Source organism: Siniperca chuatsi, linkage group LG2 (assembly GCF_020085105.1).
Source record: "Siniperca chuatsi isolate FFG_IHB_CAS linkage group LG2, ASM2008510v1, whole genome shotgun sequence".
In the NCBI taxonomy this organism is placed as follows: Eukaryota; Metazoa; Chordata; class Actinopteri; order Centrarchiformes; family Sinipercidae; genus Siniperca; species Siniperca chuatsi.
The window spans coordinates 5640658-5659698 of NC_058043.1; the positions used below are offsets into that span (position 1 = coordinate 5640658).

At 40.1% G+C, this 19041-nt stretch overlaps 2 protein-coding genes and 1 pseudogene across 2 annotated transcripts; 2 read left to right on the plus strand and 1 right to left on the minus strand.

The window, feature by feature from the left end:
- Nucleotides 1-2891: 2891 nt before the first annotated feature.
- On the plus strand, nt 2892-9950 carry LOC122882471 (cytochrome c1, heme protein, mitochondrial). Its single transcript, XM_044209884.1, has 7 exons — nt 2892-3050; nt 5076-5266; nt 6192-6318; nt 6554-6711; nt 6822-6982; nt 8198-8298; nt 9244-9950. The coding sequence occupies exons 1-7, from the start codon at nt 2970-2972 to the stop codon at nt 9346-9348; spliced, it is 924 nt and encodes a 307-aa protein (XP_044065819.1). The 5' UTR covers nt 2892-2969; the 3' UTR covers nt 9349-9950.
- A 1177-nt stretch (nt 9951-11127) lies between these two features.
- LOC122882473 lies at nt 11128-13400 on the minus strand (annotated as a pseudogene).
- A 2430-nt stretch (nt 13401-15830) lies between these two features.
- Nucleotides 15831-18788, plus strand: LOC122882491 (homeobox expressed in ES cells 1-like). Its single transcript, XM_044209947.1, has 4 exons — nt 15831-16205; nt 17068-17213; nt 17359-17460; nt 18123-18788. The coding sequence occupies exons 1-4, from the start codon at nt 16097-16099 to the stop codon at nt 18270-18272; spliced, it is 507 nt and encodes a 168-aa protein (XP_044065882.1). The 5' UTR covers nt 15831-16096; the 3' UTR covers nt 18273-18788.
- The last annotated feature ends 253 nt before the right edge of the window (nt 18789-19041 follow it).

Sequence of the window (19041 nt, forward strand, 5' to 3'; positions counted from 1 at the left end):
AACAACAAAATCCTTCTTTTCCGTTGTCCAACGTTCATCCTGATTCAGAGTGATAGCAGATTGCAAGCTTTGGTCCCAGTCAAACAGTTTGTTTATATTTGGATTGCCTTTGAGATGCAGTACCAGGCTCCAAAAAACCTTCAGGTTCCACTCCACCTGTAATGTTAAAACATCCCTTTTAGAAATCTATAGGTTACACCACAGATACTGCGTCCATGTTTTCTACATTCTATGAGTGTCATCTGGCATATACTGGATAAAGATAAGCTCATAAATGTGAATAAAAGCAGACAAAAAGATACAAATATGTTTTATTTGTAACCTTTTGTTAGTGTGAACTGTGTCCCTGTGTTTTATGCTTTGATGCTGTGCTTCCATCTTCTGGAGGACACAGGTACAACAGCTTCAAATTCAGTTTTGGTCTGTTTTGTCCCATTTGGGTTTGTGATGCAGGAAGAAGGCTGTTAAATATTTCAAGTCTGTCTTAGGTCAGGTCTTAGTCAGGTATGTACATTTAAGCAGTTTTTGCTTGCTGTAATCATTCCTCCTGCTCATACTGGCTATTTAAAGATCTCCTTCTAACATGGTTCCCATGTAAGGGAAGGGCGACAAAATCCCAAAATACATTCCAAAGTTTATCTGAAGTTAATATGAAGCTTCACCAGTCAAAATTAGACAAATGAAGTGAATTTCTTCCAAAGTTACAGTCTTTTTAGTATAAAATTCCTTCTTTGTGTTCACCGCAGCTCAGCATGGAAACGCTGTCCGGGGAAACACAACGACAGACTTTTGTCTAAAAAACGCTGTAACTTTGGAAGTTACCCATTTGATCTGACTAACGCAGACTACTGATTTTTTTTAATACTCAGTTAGAGCAGGAAGAGCATTACAATTATCTACATTTAACCTCTGGAAATAAAATAAAACAAAACAACTTTAAAAACGTAACCAGAAACAAACAGACATGGACAGTAACATCACACCATTCAGGTTTTAGACTGGTAGTCGGATAAGACGTCACCTACAGTTCCGGGAAATTTTGATGGGCATTGTTTCACAATTTTCTGGCGACTGAACAATTGAAAAAGTAATGGACAGATTAATTAATAACTGAAATAAAAGTTAGTTGCAGCCCTACTTTTTTTACATATATTACATATTTATTAAAGGGTTGTGATTTTTTATCTACCCGCAAGTGATAATATATATTTTATTGAAATGTTTACTTGTTTGTGGTAACAAAGACCAAGAAAGAAAGACAGGGTCCTAAATTATGGACAAAACAAATGAGAGAACATGTTGAGTCCACTAGAAAAGTGCATGTTGTCTTTTGATCAGTGGTTCAATAAAGTTTTCTCCTTCAAAAGCTATTTGGGGTCAAGTGCTGAATGTGCAGAAAGAACTGCTCTTGTCCTCATGTCAGTGTTAAACATGAAGAAAGGGCCTTGAATAGCAAAACGGTGGCTTTAATCAGTGGGAGTATATAAAAAGATTTCTGCTAAGATCATGTTACTGTTGAGCTACAGTCTGATGTATGTACAGTCAATGTAGGTCAAAAGTTATGAAGAGTCACGGAGCAGCCACTGGATGGAGACTTCACCTCACAGTTCCACAACATCACCTTCACATCTGATTTATTACAAACAAACTGATCATAAAAAACAGCGAAAAATGGCTGGGAGTCTATTCATATTTTTGACTTTGTTTTGTTTTGTAATATGTTACAAAACAATGCGGAAAAAACTGTTTTGTAAATCCAGGTTGTGTAAGGCTGTGTAAAGTTAGCCAGAATCAGCCCGGCTATGAAGTTCCGGTCAGTAGATGAGTGCTACTTTCACAATAAGAGCAGACGACTTGACACTGGGAGAAAGGGACAATAGATTAAGCAAAAAGGTCCAAAGAGCAACGAAAAACTTACCATATAAACTGTATATCATTCAAGAGACACATTAATTTACCTCAATTCATTTATCTCAAGAGAGTAATGGGTAAAAACCCATTTCATAATGTGACAGGCATTTCAGATTTGACTTCATTTAGAGCTGCAAAATCCTCCTTTGCTTTCTTGCAAATGTTATTAGATTAGTTAAAATATCTATTGTTTATTTTATTTACATTTTGCATTATCAAAAGGGAGACATTGAATCACAGAGAAGTAACAACATGTTAAGGATGATACAAGTCCAAGATTTATTTCCACCTTAGTCCTTATGTAAAGGAGTACAGACGAGTCCAGTCCAGGTGACATCACACTACCAACAAACCAATATGATAAATACCTAAATTATCATCAATACAATTGCTCAAAGTAATACAAAATAATTACAAGTTACAACAAGTTATGAGTAGAATTATTAGCTTATCCTTCCAAGTTTTCCATAAGCCATAATTTTACCTTCCTTTTAAAATGGTGGTGGTATAAGGCACAAAGGTAACCTATTACAATTACTAGCACCACTAAACCTAAAGGAACAAAAACCAGTGTTGATATTAAACTTCAACAAGCATAATTTAGTAACTACAGTTCTAGTCTGGTGAGGTCGGGTTCCCACAACCCTTTGTGGCCTTTGAGATACTCAGGGGCTGTTATAAATATTTTGTATTGCACACTGTTGAGTTGTACTTCTACAGCTCTAGCCTTCAAAAGTAACTAGCACGACAAAGACAGGTTTTCTCTACGTGCAAATAATGTTAAACCAAAAAAAATTGTAGCTTAGTTGTTTTTGCTACGAGTGTTTTATAGTAAATGTGTATGTACACTATTCTTATAGTTTTTCATACAAACTAGATGTGATGGGAATGGGGCTCAGTGGTTTTATTCTGACAGTTGTGACCGGGGGGGTCCCGTGTAAATATAATACAGTGCACTTCACGCAGGCTTTTTATTTTGAAGGTTCAGACCGGAAGAATTCTGTGTCTTGCTCGACGCTGGTCCGGGCAGCCTTTCAGCTCATAGAACTGCAGAGAAGATGGCGGCGCTACGAGTCGTGGTGCTATCGGGGGGTTGTAGGGCTCTCCTCAGCACGCCGAAAACTATCAAGACCCCAATGGTAGGTCGATAGATGAGTATTGTATTTATCACCCAGGACAGAGTGTGTTTACAAGAACAGTTTAATAGGAAAGCGCTGCAGTGGGGTGTCCTGGTACCGAGCTAACGTTAGCCTGGTTGCTGTCAGCGGGGTGAGACAAGGTCACTCGTGTTCCCACATATTTTTAGGATGTTGCCAACGACTGTGGCAATATCTCCTCGGATATTTTGTCATTCTTAAAATGTAGGGATCGACATGGAGTCAACAACTGCTATAACACACGCCACAGATTCTCTAAAACCTGGCAGCCATCGCTATATGTAGCAAGCTAGCCGGTTAGCTAACTCATGATGCCGGGTCAACAGCCCGGCAAGTGGACAGGTTCATTAAAATTAAGCTTCTACCTTACTTAACGGTGCAGGGATACGAATCTGCACGCCATATGTGCTCGTAGTGTTTGTAATCGTTTCAGTCCTTAAATGAGTCACGTTGCGTTCATATTTTGTCAAAAACACCAGTGGCTAAAGTAGCTGAGCTAACTGTTAATCAGCTTGCTAACGAGTTAGCATTTCAAGGACTGTCAGGACTTCCGGCGAAGAAAGCCTTCTTTAGGCGTATATTGCTGTACCCTTCACCAGTTAGCCAACTGTCATCTGTGGGTGCGTCCTGAGACTGGTTTGAACTGTCCACATTTTTATTTTATGTGTTTGTTGCCGTTTAATCTGGTGGAGAAAACATGAAGCTATGTAAACTGATGTTACTTAGCAAATGACTTAAGTATCAGTTGTGACCTGGTTGAGGTACAAATAGAAACTTGTCACCATGAGTATTTAGATTCCTGTTTGTCTAAGCTTGTTAAGGTTGTTTAAATTGCAGCAAAATCCCCATGCTCATAGCTAACTGCAAATTTTGTCTACTACAGAAAAGTAGCTAATGGTATGCCACTCTTGTCTTTAGGGCAGCAATATTTAGTTTAATTATTAATTAATCTGCTGGTTATTTTTCTGATTAATCGATTGCCATCACAGTATATGATATGCGTCTAAGCCACTAGGCACCCAACATATGGGACTTGTGGGAATGGTATGTCATTTGCCCGTTGGCAAATACCACTTCCCACCATTTAATTCCCAAGTTTGTAAATAGGCACCCTTCCTGAGTGTAGCATGGTTTCAGGCTGGAGATCAAGGTTTGTGTGTGTATAATGATGCAGGTATAGTGATGTCATGTGACGCCTGCTACCTGGTTACAGAAGCACTAGTGAAGGGCAGTTTAATGAGGATGACCAGCGTGCGCATTAAAAGCAAGGGCTTTATGATGAACTGCACTTGCAAATAGTGTTCATACAGTAAAGCTGTGTCGTTGCAGCAGCATTTAAAAATAATGCTTTGCTGTCCTGAACATTAGCTTTACTTTCTTTGTACTTTCTAGAGCTGAATCGATTAGTCGATGGACATTAAATTAATGAGCAACAATTGTGATAATCTTTTAACCTGTTTACTAATTTTTTTAAGAAGGTATGCCATGCGATATCTAGTTCCAGCCTCTCAAACGTGAGGGTTTGCTGCTTTTCTTTGTCTTGTGTGATAGTAATCAGAGTATCTTTGGGCTTTAGACTGTTTGTGGGACAAAACAAGTAGGTTGAAGATGTCACATTTGGCTTCCAGAAATTGGGATTTTCAATATTTTCTGACATTTTATAGTCCAAATAATTTATTGTTTCATTGAGAAATGAATCAGCAGATTAATCGATGATGAAAATAGTTAAAATTAGTTGCAGCCCTACTTGCTAAGAATCTTTTTACCCCGAAGTCAAAGTTTAAGACCATTTTTATGGAAGAAAAAAACAAATACTCACATTTGGGTTGCTACAACCAGTGAATTCTTATCATTTTCACCCCCCCCCCATTTAAAAATATTATTCTTATCTTATTCTTATAACACACAATATTAAGCAATCAAATGTATTGAATAATCACCTGTAAATTATTGTACTGGGATCATTTTAAGTAACTGGTATGTTGTTGTGCTTTTGTTCCTTCGTAGGCCAACATGTCCTTTGCCAGCCTGCCGAGGAACAAGAAGGTTGCCTTGACGACACTAGGTGTGGTCACAGCCGGTGGGGCGGGGCTCGCTCTGATGCTGCACCAGTCCGTTAAAGCCTCCGACCTGGAGCTCCACCCCCCTCAGTACCCCTGGAGCCACGCTGGACCTCTGTCCTCTTTGGACCACGCTAGGTGTGCACACACACACACATTCTCCAGAGTCTGCAATTATAATCACTGTGTGGAAACGCACTGAAAGTTAAACTAGTATTACAAATTCTGCTACCTCAGAGGTCCTGAGAGTAATTTATACGGCTTCCCACACCCACTATCAGTAAGGAGAATATTTTTATAACTTCACTGTTTTGTGACATTTACATCTATACAATGAATTCAGCACTTATGAGCTGCAGTTAACACTTATAGACTAATCTAGATGTAATCATTTAATGTGAAAAGGGCGTCATAGGTATGACAAGCTAGTTGCACAAAAGTAAAGATTAAAAATATATTTTACCCAAACTGACAAAAACAACGCTCTGATTGCATTTCACCTGCATCAGTTTAAAGGTACCCTGTGGAGTTTTTGACCTATTAGCGCTATGGAGCTGTTTTTCTGTAAGTGATACACAGTCCTGTCAGTGGTTTCACCCTATTCCACTCTTCAATGTGCCAGCAAAAGCAGGGAAGAAGAAGACTTCCACCAAGTAAACATGGATGTAAACAATGCTGGATTTAACATACTTAAAACCTCAGCTTTGCAAATGTTTTATGAGGAAGGAAATGCCTTCAACACATTTGTTGGAGCTCATGGATATACACAATGCATTTTGATGACTTACACTGAATGTAAACATAACTTTTATTTGTTTACAAGAAAACTCCAAAGGGCACATTGTTAAAGTAGTAAATTATCTTTGGAAGTGTTTTATTGGCAATTTGTTATTCGTTTTTTTGTCTCAAATTCTATTTTTCGTACTGTTTTGTTTGAACTTTTGATTTAAAGTCTGTTGTTTTTTGGCTCCTTTAGTCCTACACTTTGTAGAGGATGACCACATTTTTCACCCTAAGTATCTCTCCATGCTTTCTTTCTCTCCCACTCTCTCCACCCCTGCAGTATTCGTCGTGGTTACCAGGTGTATAAGCAGGTGTGTTCAGCCTGCCACAGTATGGAGTACCTGGCCTTCAGAAACCTGGTGGGAGTGTCGCACACAGAGGCAGAGGTTAAGACCATCGCTGAGGAGGTGAGGCTGTGTGTGTGTGTGTGAGCATAATAAGAGTGAGTTTCAAATTGATCATATAACACTGGCTTTGTATTTTACAGTATAGAATATTTTAAAAAACAGTATCATTGTTTTTGGTTATTTTTACAATTAAACACCAAGTGCCGCCAGTAGGTGTTGACACCCGGCTCTATCTGCTGTTTATATTTCTAGGTTTTCGGCCATATTTTAAAGGTGTCTTGTGTGTTGTGTTCAGGTTGAGGTAGTGGATGGTCCTGATGAGAATGGAGAGATGTTCACCCGGCCAGGAAAGCTGTCGGACTATTTTCCAAAGCCCTACCCCAACCCCGAGGCAGCCCGCGCCGCCAACAACGGAGCCCTGCCTCCAGATCTCAGCTACATTGTCAATGCCAGGTAACTCCTGAAAAACATAAAACCTACACAGTTAAGTCTGAAAGTCATGAAATCGCCTGAAATCTGCATATCCTTGGTGTTCACTTGATGTTTCTCCCTGCTTCCCTAAGACATGGAGGAGAGGACTATGTATTCAGCCTGCTGACAGGATACTGCGAACCTCCAGCAGGAGTGATGGTGAGAGAGGGACTGTACTACAACCCATACTTCCCAGGCCAGGCCATTGGCATGGCCCCGCCCATCTACAACGAGGTGCTGGAGTTTGAGGACGGTACGTAAAGATGCAGTGTGTATGTGTGCTTAATCTGCTGTGGGGCTGTTTGATTGACTGAGCCGTGCAGAAAGGGGGAAAAAATGCTCAAACAGAAATTGTGTAGGGAGCGCGTCTGGTATCCCATTACATGTATTTTTTTGTTATGAACATATTAAGTTGAGTACAAAACGCAAAACCAAAGATGTCTCCCTGCTTGCCATCCCTTGGAAGAGTTAAATCCAAGACTATGATAAAACAGTGAGTCAAAATATAAGTGGACTTGCTGATCAAAAAGGGCTATATTATAAGAACTGACCACTTCTAAACAGAGAGTACGTCCACATTAAGCTGTTAAAATTTGTAAACGCATCTTTTTCTCTTGTTTTCATCCCTACATCCAAAACAGCCTTCTTCTCACCCAAAATTGAGCCTTTTCACAACGGTCTCTGAGTATATCTCTTAAAACACCGGCTTGGTGTTTCAGTGTGTATGGGGGAAACTGGGCTTTTTCAAAACAATGATGTAATCCAGCCCAGTGCGGGTTGGTCGGGGGCTGTGTGACAGTAAATTTAAGAAGCAACTATTGTCATTAACCTGGATTCATGATGATTTTTAGACAATGCTGCGACCATAAAATAATGACTTTGACAACTGGGCTGTCTGTCCCACTCTTTACCAGATGCGCAGTTTTGTTGTTTGCCATCTGAAAAGTAGCGATTTAGCTGTTTTATGTTCAGGTATTTCACTGTGGTCAGAGGTCTCTACAAAAACAACCTGGAAACACTAGTATGGAGGCAATTTGTTTTCACGTGAAATCAGCGTTTAGACTGTGGCAAAATTACAAGCATCTCCTCTATTCAAACCAGCGCTACACCTCTCTCTACAGCTGTGTCGTAACAAGGCCTCTTTTGTAATGGCCACATGATTGGCGTGTTGAAGTGAGGCTTTGATACGTTGCAATGTTTTTGTTTTAAATGGTTGATACTGTGTCGAGCAATTTGCTTCAAGGTTTACTACAAATACCTTAATTTATCATGTATTTAATCCACTAGAGATTAGCCAAAAACAGACTTTCCATTCTAGCAATTGCTAATGGTTTGTAAAAAATACTGTGATATAAGTTGAACCATATCGCCCACACCCAGGAGTGTGTCCTATGTCTAGGAGGGTGATTTACAGTTTGCTGTAGTAAAAATCATTGTGCTGATGGTTGTTGTGTGTCTGTTGCCATAGGAACGCCTGCCACTATGAGCCAGGTTGCTAAAGACGTGTGTACTTTCTTGAGATGGGCTGCTGAGCCGGAGCATGACCAACGCAAACGCATGGGACTGAAGGTACAACACACACACACACACACACACACACATACTGCATCTGGACTGGGTCTCATTTGAAATTTCACACACAGCCAGGGTAGCGCCTGGCTAAAGTTAGCTAGCTAGTAGCAAGCAACGGGCTAGACGGTTTTAATCAAATGATGTGCTCAATCAGTAACCAGTGCAACATATTTACGAGGTCCTGCCAGCAAGCCCTTCGTGACTGAGGGGATAGATGGACCGATACCGCGGGAACATTTCAGAAACTTCATATTTTTCGTAGGTCTTGTGCTGAGTAGCCAGCCAGTAATAGTAACTATAGTAACAGCATGAGAACGCGCTCGATTCAGTTTGTCATTTGCTAAGCGATAGTTATCCATCCATACATACATACAAAATTCCCTTTCGTCCCGGGGAAGATCTTTGTCCCAAACACATTTTCTAAGCGTGTTCATGCACAACACTGCCTGTATGCGCCGTCAAAGTTTTGATTTTATTTAGTTATGTCCACCATACATGTGGATTACATTACATATTCAATGTGGTTCGCCCTGACCACCTCTGGAGGTGGTTTGACTGATCGCATCACAATCCGTCCTCAATGCTTCTTGGGTGCATTTACACCTGTACTTTCATGTGGTCAAGCACTATCTGATTGCAGTGCGATCACCCAAAACACATTTTAATGCAAGGTGGGTAGGGGATAACAGGAAATGTGGGGAGAAAGAAGGGTATAAACGCATGTCATACCCCAAACCAGGGACGTTCTGGTTATATGGTATGCATCTTAACCACTAGGCCACCGGATGTGCCTATAAATGCCCTTTTAGACATTTTCTGTGTTTAATGAAGGAATTTTTAGAATGTAGTCTGAGCACACATACACAATGGAACAAGTGGAAACAGGGTGTAAACATGGAGCTTGTTGTGGGATTAATCTTTCCGTTCTCATTCTCTTTCAAGTTGCTAATGGGCTCGGCCATCATCATCCCTCTGCTCTACTACATGAAGAGACATCGGTGGTCTGTGCTGAAGAGCAGGAAGATCGCCTACAGGCCTCCGAAGTAAACGGAAACAAACACATCCCTACCTGGGCTTAAAACCTACCACAGAGAGGGCTGCGTTCAATGACCCCCCAACGCTCTCCTCATAATGATCATGCGGACACAGAACAACTGACAAACACACACATGCCTTTCTAAGAGGGGATGGAGAAATAAGAGTACATATATATATACTATATTTATTCTTACAGAAAAATGCCTTTTTTAGTTGTTGGCGTGGTAGAACTAATTGTGTGACAGATTTCCCTACATCTGGAATATTGTGGTGCAAGTTTGGGTCAGAGAGTTGTGGCGTTCTTGAACGCACCTTCCACAAAGTTTATGTTTGGTTTATCTGCATCGAGTCATTGCTGGTAGCAGTTCCCATCTCGACATCTCGTATCAAATCAGACACTTTGTCACAATTGACTGAAGTTGATTGATCGGCCATCTTTATAAGATACTCAATAACCACAGAAGCGCTGAGAAATGGTTGCCATCAAAGTTTGTAACATCCTGGGTGTGTGTAAATCCATCCTCCCGTCCTGTCCACACAGCCACTCAGTGGATCAAATGCAGCCTCTGAACCTCTGTTTTACTGTACAAAATAAATTATCTTAAAGGAAACTTTTCTGTGTGGCAGTTTGTTTTGTTTCAAGCAACAATAGATGTTACACACTCTCAAACCTTTCTAATGTTACCTGTGTCATTCTGATCATTTCTGCCTGACTTCTGCATCTACACTTTGTCATGTAAATATTTAATAAAGTGGTGAATGAACAAACTTATGAGGTTATAATTTGTTGACCTCCAGAGTGGAACTTCACTAATCCTTTGAATATGTGGGAGATTCATCTGTTTCCTGTATTTCACAAAAATATATGGAAGAAAAATAGTAAAATAATACAAAACAACTACTCAGTTTTTATTGTTTTGTACATTCATGACATTTCCACAAAGTTTGACACAGCATTCCCTGCATAACTCCTGGAGCCAGTTAGACCAGCTCTTCACACCCTCAAACTTTGCCTAGTTCAGTCACTTATTTTCACAACCAGAAATATTTTGGTATTGGCTGTCTGACAACTGTAATGTTCTCCGTTGAAAAGAGCAGATCAGCCAATATCCTGCTTTTCATACTTGGCGCGGTTTCAGACAGGGAGAGGTTGCTGCCCTTCAAAGTCGATGTTCAGTGTTTTGAATTGGCGCAGCTCCCGGCTACCTCCGGTCCTACCTGCTGCTATCCACATACTATAATGTTATCACACAGCTAAATAGAGCAACTTAAAATAGAGGAAAGGGTAATATGACACAATATAACGTTAGCAAGCTTTGCTAACTAGTATCATAAAACTTATAATCAGACAAAAGCCAATGTTTCCGTGGTGGAAAGTTGGAAAAAGTTGAACCACCGTAAAATCCAAATGCAGCGGTCAAAAAGTTGTGCGCGTTCACAGTCCATGCATACTTGTTTACATTGAAAACAATGGAGAATGCAAGAAAGCACACTGCTTGAGCAGTTGTGGACGCCATTGAGTGAAATATACCTCAGAGTCTTGGCTATTTTCTTGGCGGTTGAGGAGGGGTCACAGAAGTCGGCACCCCAGGGGTCATGCATGCAAGCTAGTTTGGAGCATGTATGTAATGTATGCATTGTCGGAAAAATCACCTGTTTTAACACAGTATGCCAACAAGAATCTATGTGATTATGTGTGCATTTAGCAGTAAAATAGCTAAATAATTGCCTACAGTTATTTTCTTGTTTATTTAAATGCCATTTGAATAGCATCGCTGCAGCCTCGCCTCACCTCCCCTTCCATGCGTGTAGGAGAAGCTAAGGTGGCCACGAAACTCGCTAAAAACATCAACGGCCCTATCTAGAGCCACTGTTTGGTTTGTCCGTTCTGGGCTACTGTAGAAACATGCCGATGCAACGTGGTGGCCTCTGATGAAGGGGACCCGCTCCCTATGTATATAAAAATGGCTTATTCTAAGGTAATGAAAACACAGCAATTCTTATTTTCATGTGATTATACACTAATTAAAACATTTCTGCCAATAGCTCCTCCTAAATGTTACACACTGGACCTTTAACTGAACTGAATTAACCATTGACCACACAGTTCTCCAGGAGGGCGCCTGTCACCATGATGAGAAGAAAAGCACTCCATTTGCTAAATTGCGGCTCCATCTGTAACATTCCTGTCTTTTTTTGAACGTAGAGTCAACGTGCAACATTTCTATAAGACCTGTATTTGAAAGCCCAAAAGCCATTATAGATAAATGACATAGATAAAAAGGTAACGTTCAATTTTGAAAAGATGGACGGCATATTTTACACCACTGTTAAATCCATCATGCTCTTCATCTCTGACTGTCCTGTTCTGTTGTTATAGAGATCTTAATTGGTAATATCTTCAGTGGCAGTTCATTTAGTGTGTTGATGTATGGAAACAGCTTGTCAGTGAAAGTGTGTGTGAAGGTGTGTATGTGTGTGTGTGTATCAGGATCAGAGAACGACAGTCTTCCTCTGTTCCAGTCCAGATGAACTCTGATCCTATGGAGTGTCTTCTTCACTGAAAGAACAGTCTCTGGATCTAATGGGGAGCGTGCTCTGTATTTACTATCACAGAACCCTATTCTCCATAATCCAGACTGTTTCTTTCCCTTCCTCTCAACAGATTCTGCTGCCACACCCAGAAACCAGAATGTGCTTTTTTGAACCTCAACATCCCAGCTGTGAGTCCCTGAGTCAAAGCCCTCAGACCCCAGGACAGAGTGAAAGGGATCAAACCTCTCTGAATTGTCAGGAAGGTTTTGTCCCTCTTCATGTCGCACACTGGTCAGATCTTCAGACAGGATCAGGTGTGGGTTGGCAGAGTTTGGATCCAGAATCACAGGAGTGTAGGAGACCATCTCCTTCATCTTGCTCCAGATGTTGAAGGTCAGGTTGCCCAGGTGTTTGGCCTCGTCTATCAGAGCTCCTGAGACCAGCGCTGGATCATCCAGCAGGGGGCGCCGCTGGACTCTTTCCACTGCAGCCTTGTAGTTCTGCAGGAATGAGACGTCTGCAGCTTTCAGCTGCTCCTCTGTGGCTCTGATTGTGTCTGAAAGATCTGCTATGTCGTTATTCAGAGCCTCAATCTGCTCCTTCATCATCTGACTCTTCTGCTCCTCGTCCTCCCTCACTGCAGCGATCCTGGCCTCCTCTTCCTCTTGTAGAAACTGGTGAAGCTTCTTAAACTGCTCCTTAATCTCCCTCTCTGTGTTTCGGGCCTGGACCTTAATGTGTTCTGCTGTTTGATCACAGTTTCCTTTAACTTGTTTAAAGAGCTTTCAGTTTCTCCTGTACAGGCTTCAGGGACTTCTGGAGCTCCTCTCTGCGATCCTGTGCAGCTTCATCGACGGGTCTGAATCTGTGGTTGCTGTGTGTTTTTGAATCTCGACAGATGACACACACTGGCTGCTGATGGTCCAGACAGAAGAGTTTGAGTCTCTCAGAGTGCAGACTGCAGAGAGCCTCAGACCCTGCTGAAGCTCTCTGATCTCTCTCCAGTAAGAAGGCCTCACACAGGTTCTTCAACGTTAAACTGACAGGTGGTTTATACATAGATGATCTTCTCTTACAAACTGGACACTCCTGTGTTCCTTTCTTTCTCCACCAGCTCTTCAGACAGTCATTGCAGAAGCTGTGGCTACATGACAGGACAACAGGATCTTTAAAAATGTCCTGGCAGACAGGACAAGAGAGATCCTCCTCTGATGGGGAAGCCATTTTTTCTCTGTCTTAAGAAAAAAAATACATCAGACAGAAAGCACAGTCAGCATAGCTGTGCCTCCCCTCCCCCTTCTAGAAAGTTACCTGACACTTGTTTTTCCCTTGAGATGAGTCTGTAAGCAGATTTGCAGCAGGTTGAAGTAGCAGTATTTTAGTAGTTCAATAATCCAGTATTTGCTCCTGTACCTTTTGTTTCTCAGTGGAAGCTGTGAGTTTAGTCAGAAGTAAATCTTATTGTCCGTCTCTCCGTCTGTTTGTCTCTCCTTAGCACAAAATAACAAACTATGTTTCCTGGTGTGCCTCAGGTGAGTTGAGTAAGGGGTGGAGCTTTGTAAGACTACCTCTGCTAAATGCTGATGCATTAACTGCAATATACAAAAGGTTTAATTCCAAAAGATCTGTTGGTTGGTATTGGTTTACATTCCAGCACCCTAATAACAAGATAACAATTGACTGATATCTTAGTTACAACACAGAAATACTTGTAATACCATGGTAATTATAGGAATAATAACCTGGTAATGTCTTGACAATAACGTCGGAATTTGGGGGGCTGCTAAATAGCATCAAGTAAAAGTTTTAATTTGCCCAGTAATTAGTTTAGGACCAAATTCTTGAGAAACTAGATAAACTAATGACCCATCAGCCTCAGGTGTACTTTGTGTTTAGTGCTAATTAGCAAATGATAGCATGCTAACAGGAAGAAGAAGAAGAAGTTGATGTTGATGTTTAGTAAACATCAACATGTTAGCATTTAGTTCAAAGCATCACTTTGTATCAAGATCAGAGAATGGCAGATTTCCTCTGAGATACTTCAGTTCAATTCATTTTTATTTATATAGCGCCAATTCATAACAGAAGTTATCTCATTGCACTTTTCCTATAGAGCAGGTCTAGACTGTACTGACCCAACAACTCCTCACTTCAGACAGCAACATACTCACAAACCCACAGTTTAGTATACACATAGATATACTGATTATTAGGATCTATTAGTCTTTCTTTGTCTTTATATGTATTGTAGTTTTACTAATAAATAAATATGTTGATAGGGATGCAGTGACCCAAAATCTGGTGTCTTTCAAGACAACTGTTAGTGCTTAGTGTAAAGTCACGGTGCTGTAACTTTAAAAGCTCTTTACCATTTTGTCCAGTGATCCAAACAGTAACATACATGTCCTGATCGCATCGGGGGTTTGGGAACATTATAAGGCAGAAAAGTTTTCATTTAGGCTAAACTTACATCACTGTGATGCTGCTTGTTATAATACTAACCATGAAATAAAGCTGTCAATATTTATGTCACCCTTAATACAAAATCTGGGAACAGGGGGAAACAGCTTGCTCGGCTCTTTCTAAAGTGAAACAATAAGCCACAATGCCACTGAAACTGTCATATTTATACAAGGTATCTTGCTGGTTTACCTTCTACATAAATAGAAATGTAAAAATGCCAGTTTATGGTTTTAGGTGGAGTTACATCCTAGCTATTTCTTGGCAAACAACAGAGCAAACAGGTACAGTGTGCAGCTTCTTGAAGTCTTGTTGTCACAATGAGGTTGCCAGGTTTGGTACCATCGTGCCTGTAAAGAGAACAGAAACCAAAACTTGTGCAACAAAGTACGCCGTGGATGGATAAACTGTTTGTCAAGAAATCGTTTCACTATGTAACTCCTCCTAAAACCACAAATTGTTTTTTGTTGGGTTAAAACTAGGCACAATATGTTAATTAGTGAGCTTCACTGGTTGGTGTATTTTTGAACTCTGGACAAAGCCAATCTAGCTGTTTCCCCCCTGCTTCCACTCTTTAAGCTAAGCTAAACTAATCACCTCCTTGCTCCGGCTTTGTATTTAACGCACAGACATAAGATGGATAACAATCTTCTTATCTCATACTCGAAAAGAAAGTGAATGAGTCTTTTTCCCAAAATGTTGAAATATTCTTCAACTATATTCCACCAATCACACTGCAGCTGAGTTTAGATGGCCTTCCTTTCTGCCTGTAGTCATCACATCCTTACATCCATCCTGCCTTTCATTGAGGGATAAATAAATAAGTGTGCTGTTAGTTTAAAGCTGCTTCAGGCCTTCATTAGGAGCTTATCTGGTCCTGAAAAGGTTTTCCTCCCTGCTGCTTCAACCTGCATTCAGACACTACGAGCTTCATCTGCATCACAACACACACAGATTAGGTTAATAGCATTACTGGATCTCACCGGATCATTATTATTGCCATCATTATCATCATCATTATTATTATTATTATTAGATTAAACTCCGTCACAGACTTGTAACAGAAGGATGGATGTATTTTTAGTGTGAAAACTAAACTGATTTTCTACTTTGGTAATTCAGAAGAAAAGGGCGCGATTATGCTTTGTGTTTGTGTGACACTGGTGACGGTTTTTAAAAGGGCTCCTCATCCTAATCTCACACATACAGCCATACAGTATATCGCATGAGGGAAAACTCAGATACAGATACACACACACACATTCGTACATGCTCACACACAAACTGCAAAGTTTGCAAATACCCTCTTTTTGCCGAGTTGTGACTAAGTATACTAAAAATGTAAATACGTTGTCCCTCAGTAATACACACACACAGACACACACAGCAGAGATTAGCTGCTGTATGGAACCTCAGGGAATCTCATTCACATGGAAAACCACTTCTTAATTCTAATTGGTGGCCAGTGTGAATCCTCCACTCCCATTTAAACCAGCAGTCAGCAGTTTGTATTCCTGCTGCTTTACATGTACCTCAGACTTAACCATCCATTCACCTTCTCAGTTGGTTTTAGACCACAGGTCCACAGTATAGAACTGTAGTATCATCAAGATTTCCACTGAAAGAAAATCGACTTATGGAACTATTTTATTTACAGTGAAATCAGAATAACTTTGTTAGTTGTTGTCGGTATTTTTGTTAGCACGCTGGGGGCTTTCTGCTCTCAGGGCTGTTTATTGATCACTTAGTCAGATCTATCATTATGGCTCCTGTGACAGCAGAAAACAGGCCAACGTTTTCCATCGAGCGGATTCTGGGTTTGGAGCTGAAAAGTCCTGGAAACTGCCTGAAACTCCACCGACCCTGGGCAGGTGAGGAGCAAAAGTCTTTGAATTTGAACCCTTTTCTGTGCAAGTTAAGTGAAGAGTCAAAGAGTGATGGGCCTGTTTCTTATTGATGAAGCACCAACCGTCAGTTTGATATGAATTGTGTGCATCTTACTGTAGTGCTAAAAATATATATACAATTATAGAAATATAGAATTGAACCATTAGTTCCATCTTGTCCTGTATTTACAATATTTAAGTGCCATTTAATTCAATCTTTTCAGTCTCATCTCAATGAGTGTGCCGTAGTTGACAAGAAAATAAAATAGGAAATCAATTGAGGTATAGCAAAAATATTATTGCAAACATTAACACCATTAATTTGATATAAATGTATATGACACAGAGCACCACAATATCCTGTATAGTACTGTAAATGTATATAAAGGTAACATTGGTGATGTAAAACTCTACTTGATTAAATGTAAAAAGAGGCTCATACAAAATCTTTTCAGAGCAAAAGTTAATTTTTGAAAAGCAGTCAATTTTCCATATATCCTAATATAAATGCAGAAATTGAATTTTTGGCTCATTTGTGTGATTATATGACTTCTGAGCTCAGTATTTCTATTGTTAATGGTATTAGCTTCCACATTTAGTACATTCACTTATAATCATTTTCAGTAAATATTTTCCTTGCTGTTCTTTGACAACAGATGAAACAGATCAAACTCTTACTCAAACTTCAGTTTCTCTAGTTTGTCTGGTGATTGATCAGGATATTGTCCTGTTCAGCTTAACTGAACTGTAAACTAAACAAAAACTAAACTAAACTAAATCTCAGTGTTTCATTAACCGAAGGGATGAAGCACATAATGTGTGATCTGTCCTTCTTTTATTTTTCCAGAGATAGGAGCAGAGACAGAGAACAGAGGAAACAGTATATGCTCTAAACAACAACAACGTCATCATCCTCAGCAGCTGAACTCTGCCAGGCCGACATCAAACTGGTATATCGGACGCAGACCGCGCACTGCCTTCACCAACAGCCAGGTAATCAGTTAATCAATAAATCAATCTGTCAATTAGTCATTCAGACAGATAGATCCTAAGAAAGGATTCTCTGTCATACAGAGAACACTGAAAGCAAATACAAGATAGTCTTTAGTATGTTAATCTGTATGTGTGTGTCCTGCAGGTAAATGTACTGGAGACAGTGTTTCAGGTGAACTGTTATCCAGGTATCCAGCTGAGGGAGCATCTGGCCGGGAGACTCGACCTGGACGAGGACCGAATACAGGTTCAGACAGCACACACTGAGAATTTAACTCTGCCATTTTATTCTGAAATGAAGCTAGCTATACTGCTTCTGCTGCTGTTACTCCTTTTAACCTCTTAAACATCAACAATCCACAAATCATTACAAACTCTGTTCAAAACCAAAGAACCTCATTTTAAATCGAAAACTTTCCAAAGATACCAGATATGTCAGGCTTGTTTTGGGGGAAATGTGTGTAAAATAATGCACAAGACATGTGCTGTATATTTCCAGCCATAAAACTACATATACCACCAGGACACATGTTTGGTATTTGTAGTCCCACTTCACTCGCTCACGTTGGCTAATGGTGGTGCCTTTAAAGGAGAACTCCACCAATTTTACACATAGTTTACAGGTGGTAAAAATACTGGCAGCTGGTCAACAGAGGGAGCATAAGCTTAATTCACAGTCAACAAGCTTAATAAATTATTATTGATTATTTTACATGAGCAAATTAATTAGCTGTTTTTTAACTTTTTAAGCATTTTACCATTACTTCTTGATCTAATCATCTAATACAAGTAAGCGGCTGTAAAACAGGCGCAGAAGACAGTAGCCTCATATGAAAGCATGTTGTACTTAATGACAAGAAGCTCTTCTCCTGATATCTCTGCCACATTCATTTTCTCTCTCTCTCTCAGATCTGGTTTCAGAACCGGCGGGCCAAGCTGAGGCGTTCCCTCAGAGAAACCCGTCTTCAGCTGGTTCAGACGGCCGTGGCTGACCTCGGGGTCAGACACGAGGTCATAGGTCAACTGAAGGCCAAGCGGAATCTGCAAAGTGACCTGTAGCTCACCCGGTGGCTAGCCTCTCGTCTCCAGCTGGAGGTGGAGGAAAAGGAGGAGTGATGCTGATGACCTCAACCTGTTTCTGATATCAGGATTGGCTGTTTACACGTACATTTATTCATCAGTTTCTACCAGCTTCTGTCTTTCTTCTTCCTTCCTTCCAAATGTCATGCAAAAACACAACTGTGGAAAACAAATGGTGACAAATAAAAGTCACAGTTTGCTTTCTAACCCTAGTATCACAGTGATAATTGGTGCACCGATCGTTTTTGGTTTTTTGAAGTCTGTGATTTTTAGTAAACAGGATTTAATGTTTACAAAAACAGGTGAATCTATCAAGCATACTGAGGAAGTATGCCGTCTGTTGTCTTGAAGATTTGGCAGTTTGGAGATTGCTGTGAGATCTGGTCTGGATCCATTTGTTTAATGCTCTGCAATGTTAAAGTGTCTTAATGTGTGAATAGGTTTCTGTTTTCTAAACTGTACAAAGTCTAATTAAAACTAATTCAAGTATTTGAATCTTGTGTCTGTCCCTGGCATGACTTCACCATAGTACAGTCATTCAGATTTATCAATTTGATGGCTGTTATATTCACTGGTCAGAAACATTGTTTTTAAGCCAACGATTCACCAAAACTTTTAATAGTACTTTTAATAATACTTTTAAGCAGGCACTCAAGATAATATATTGTTTATGCTGGTAAGTCGTTATTTTCATTTTGTATTTATTAAAGGTAACTGAACATAGCTACAACTCAAACACATAAATACA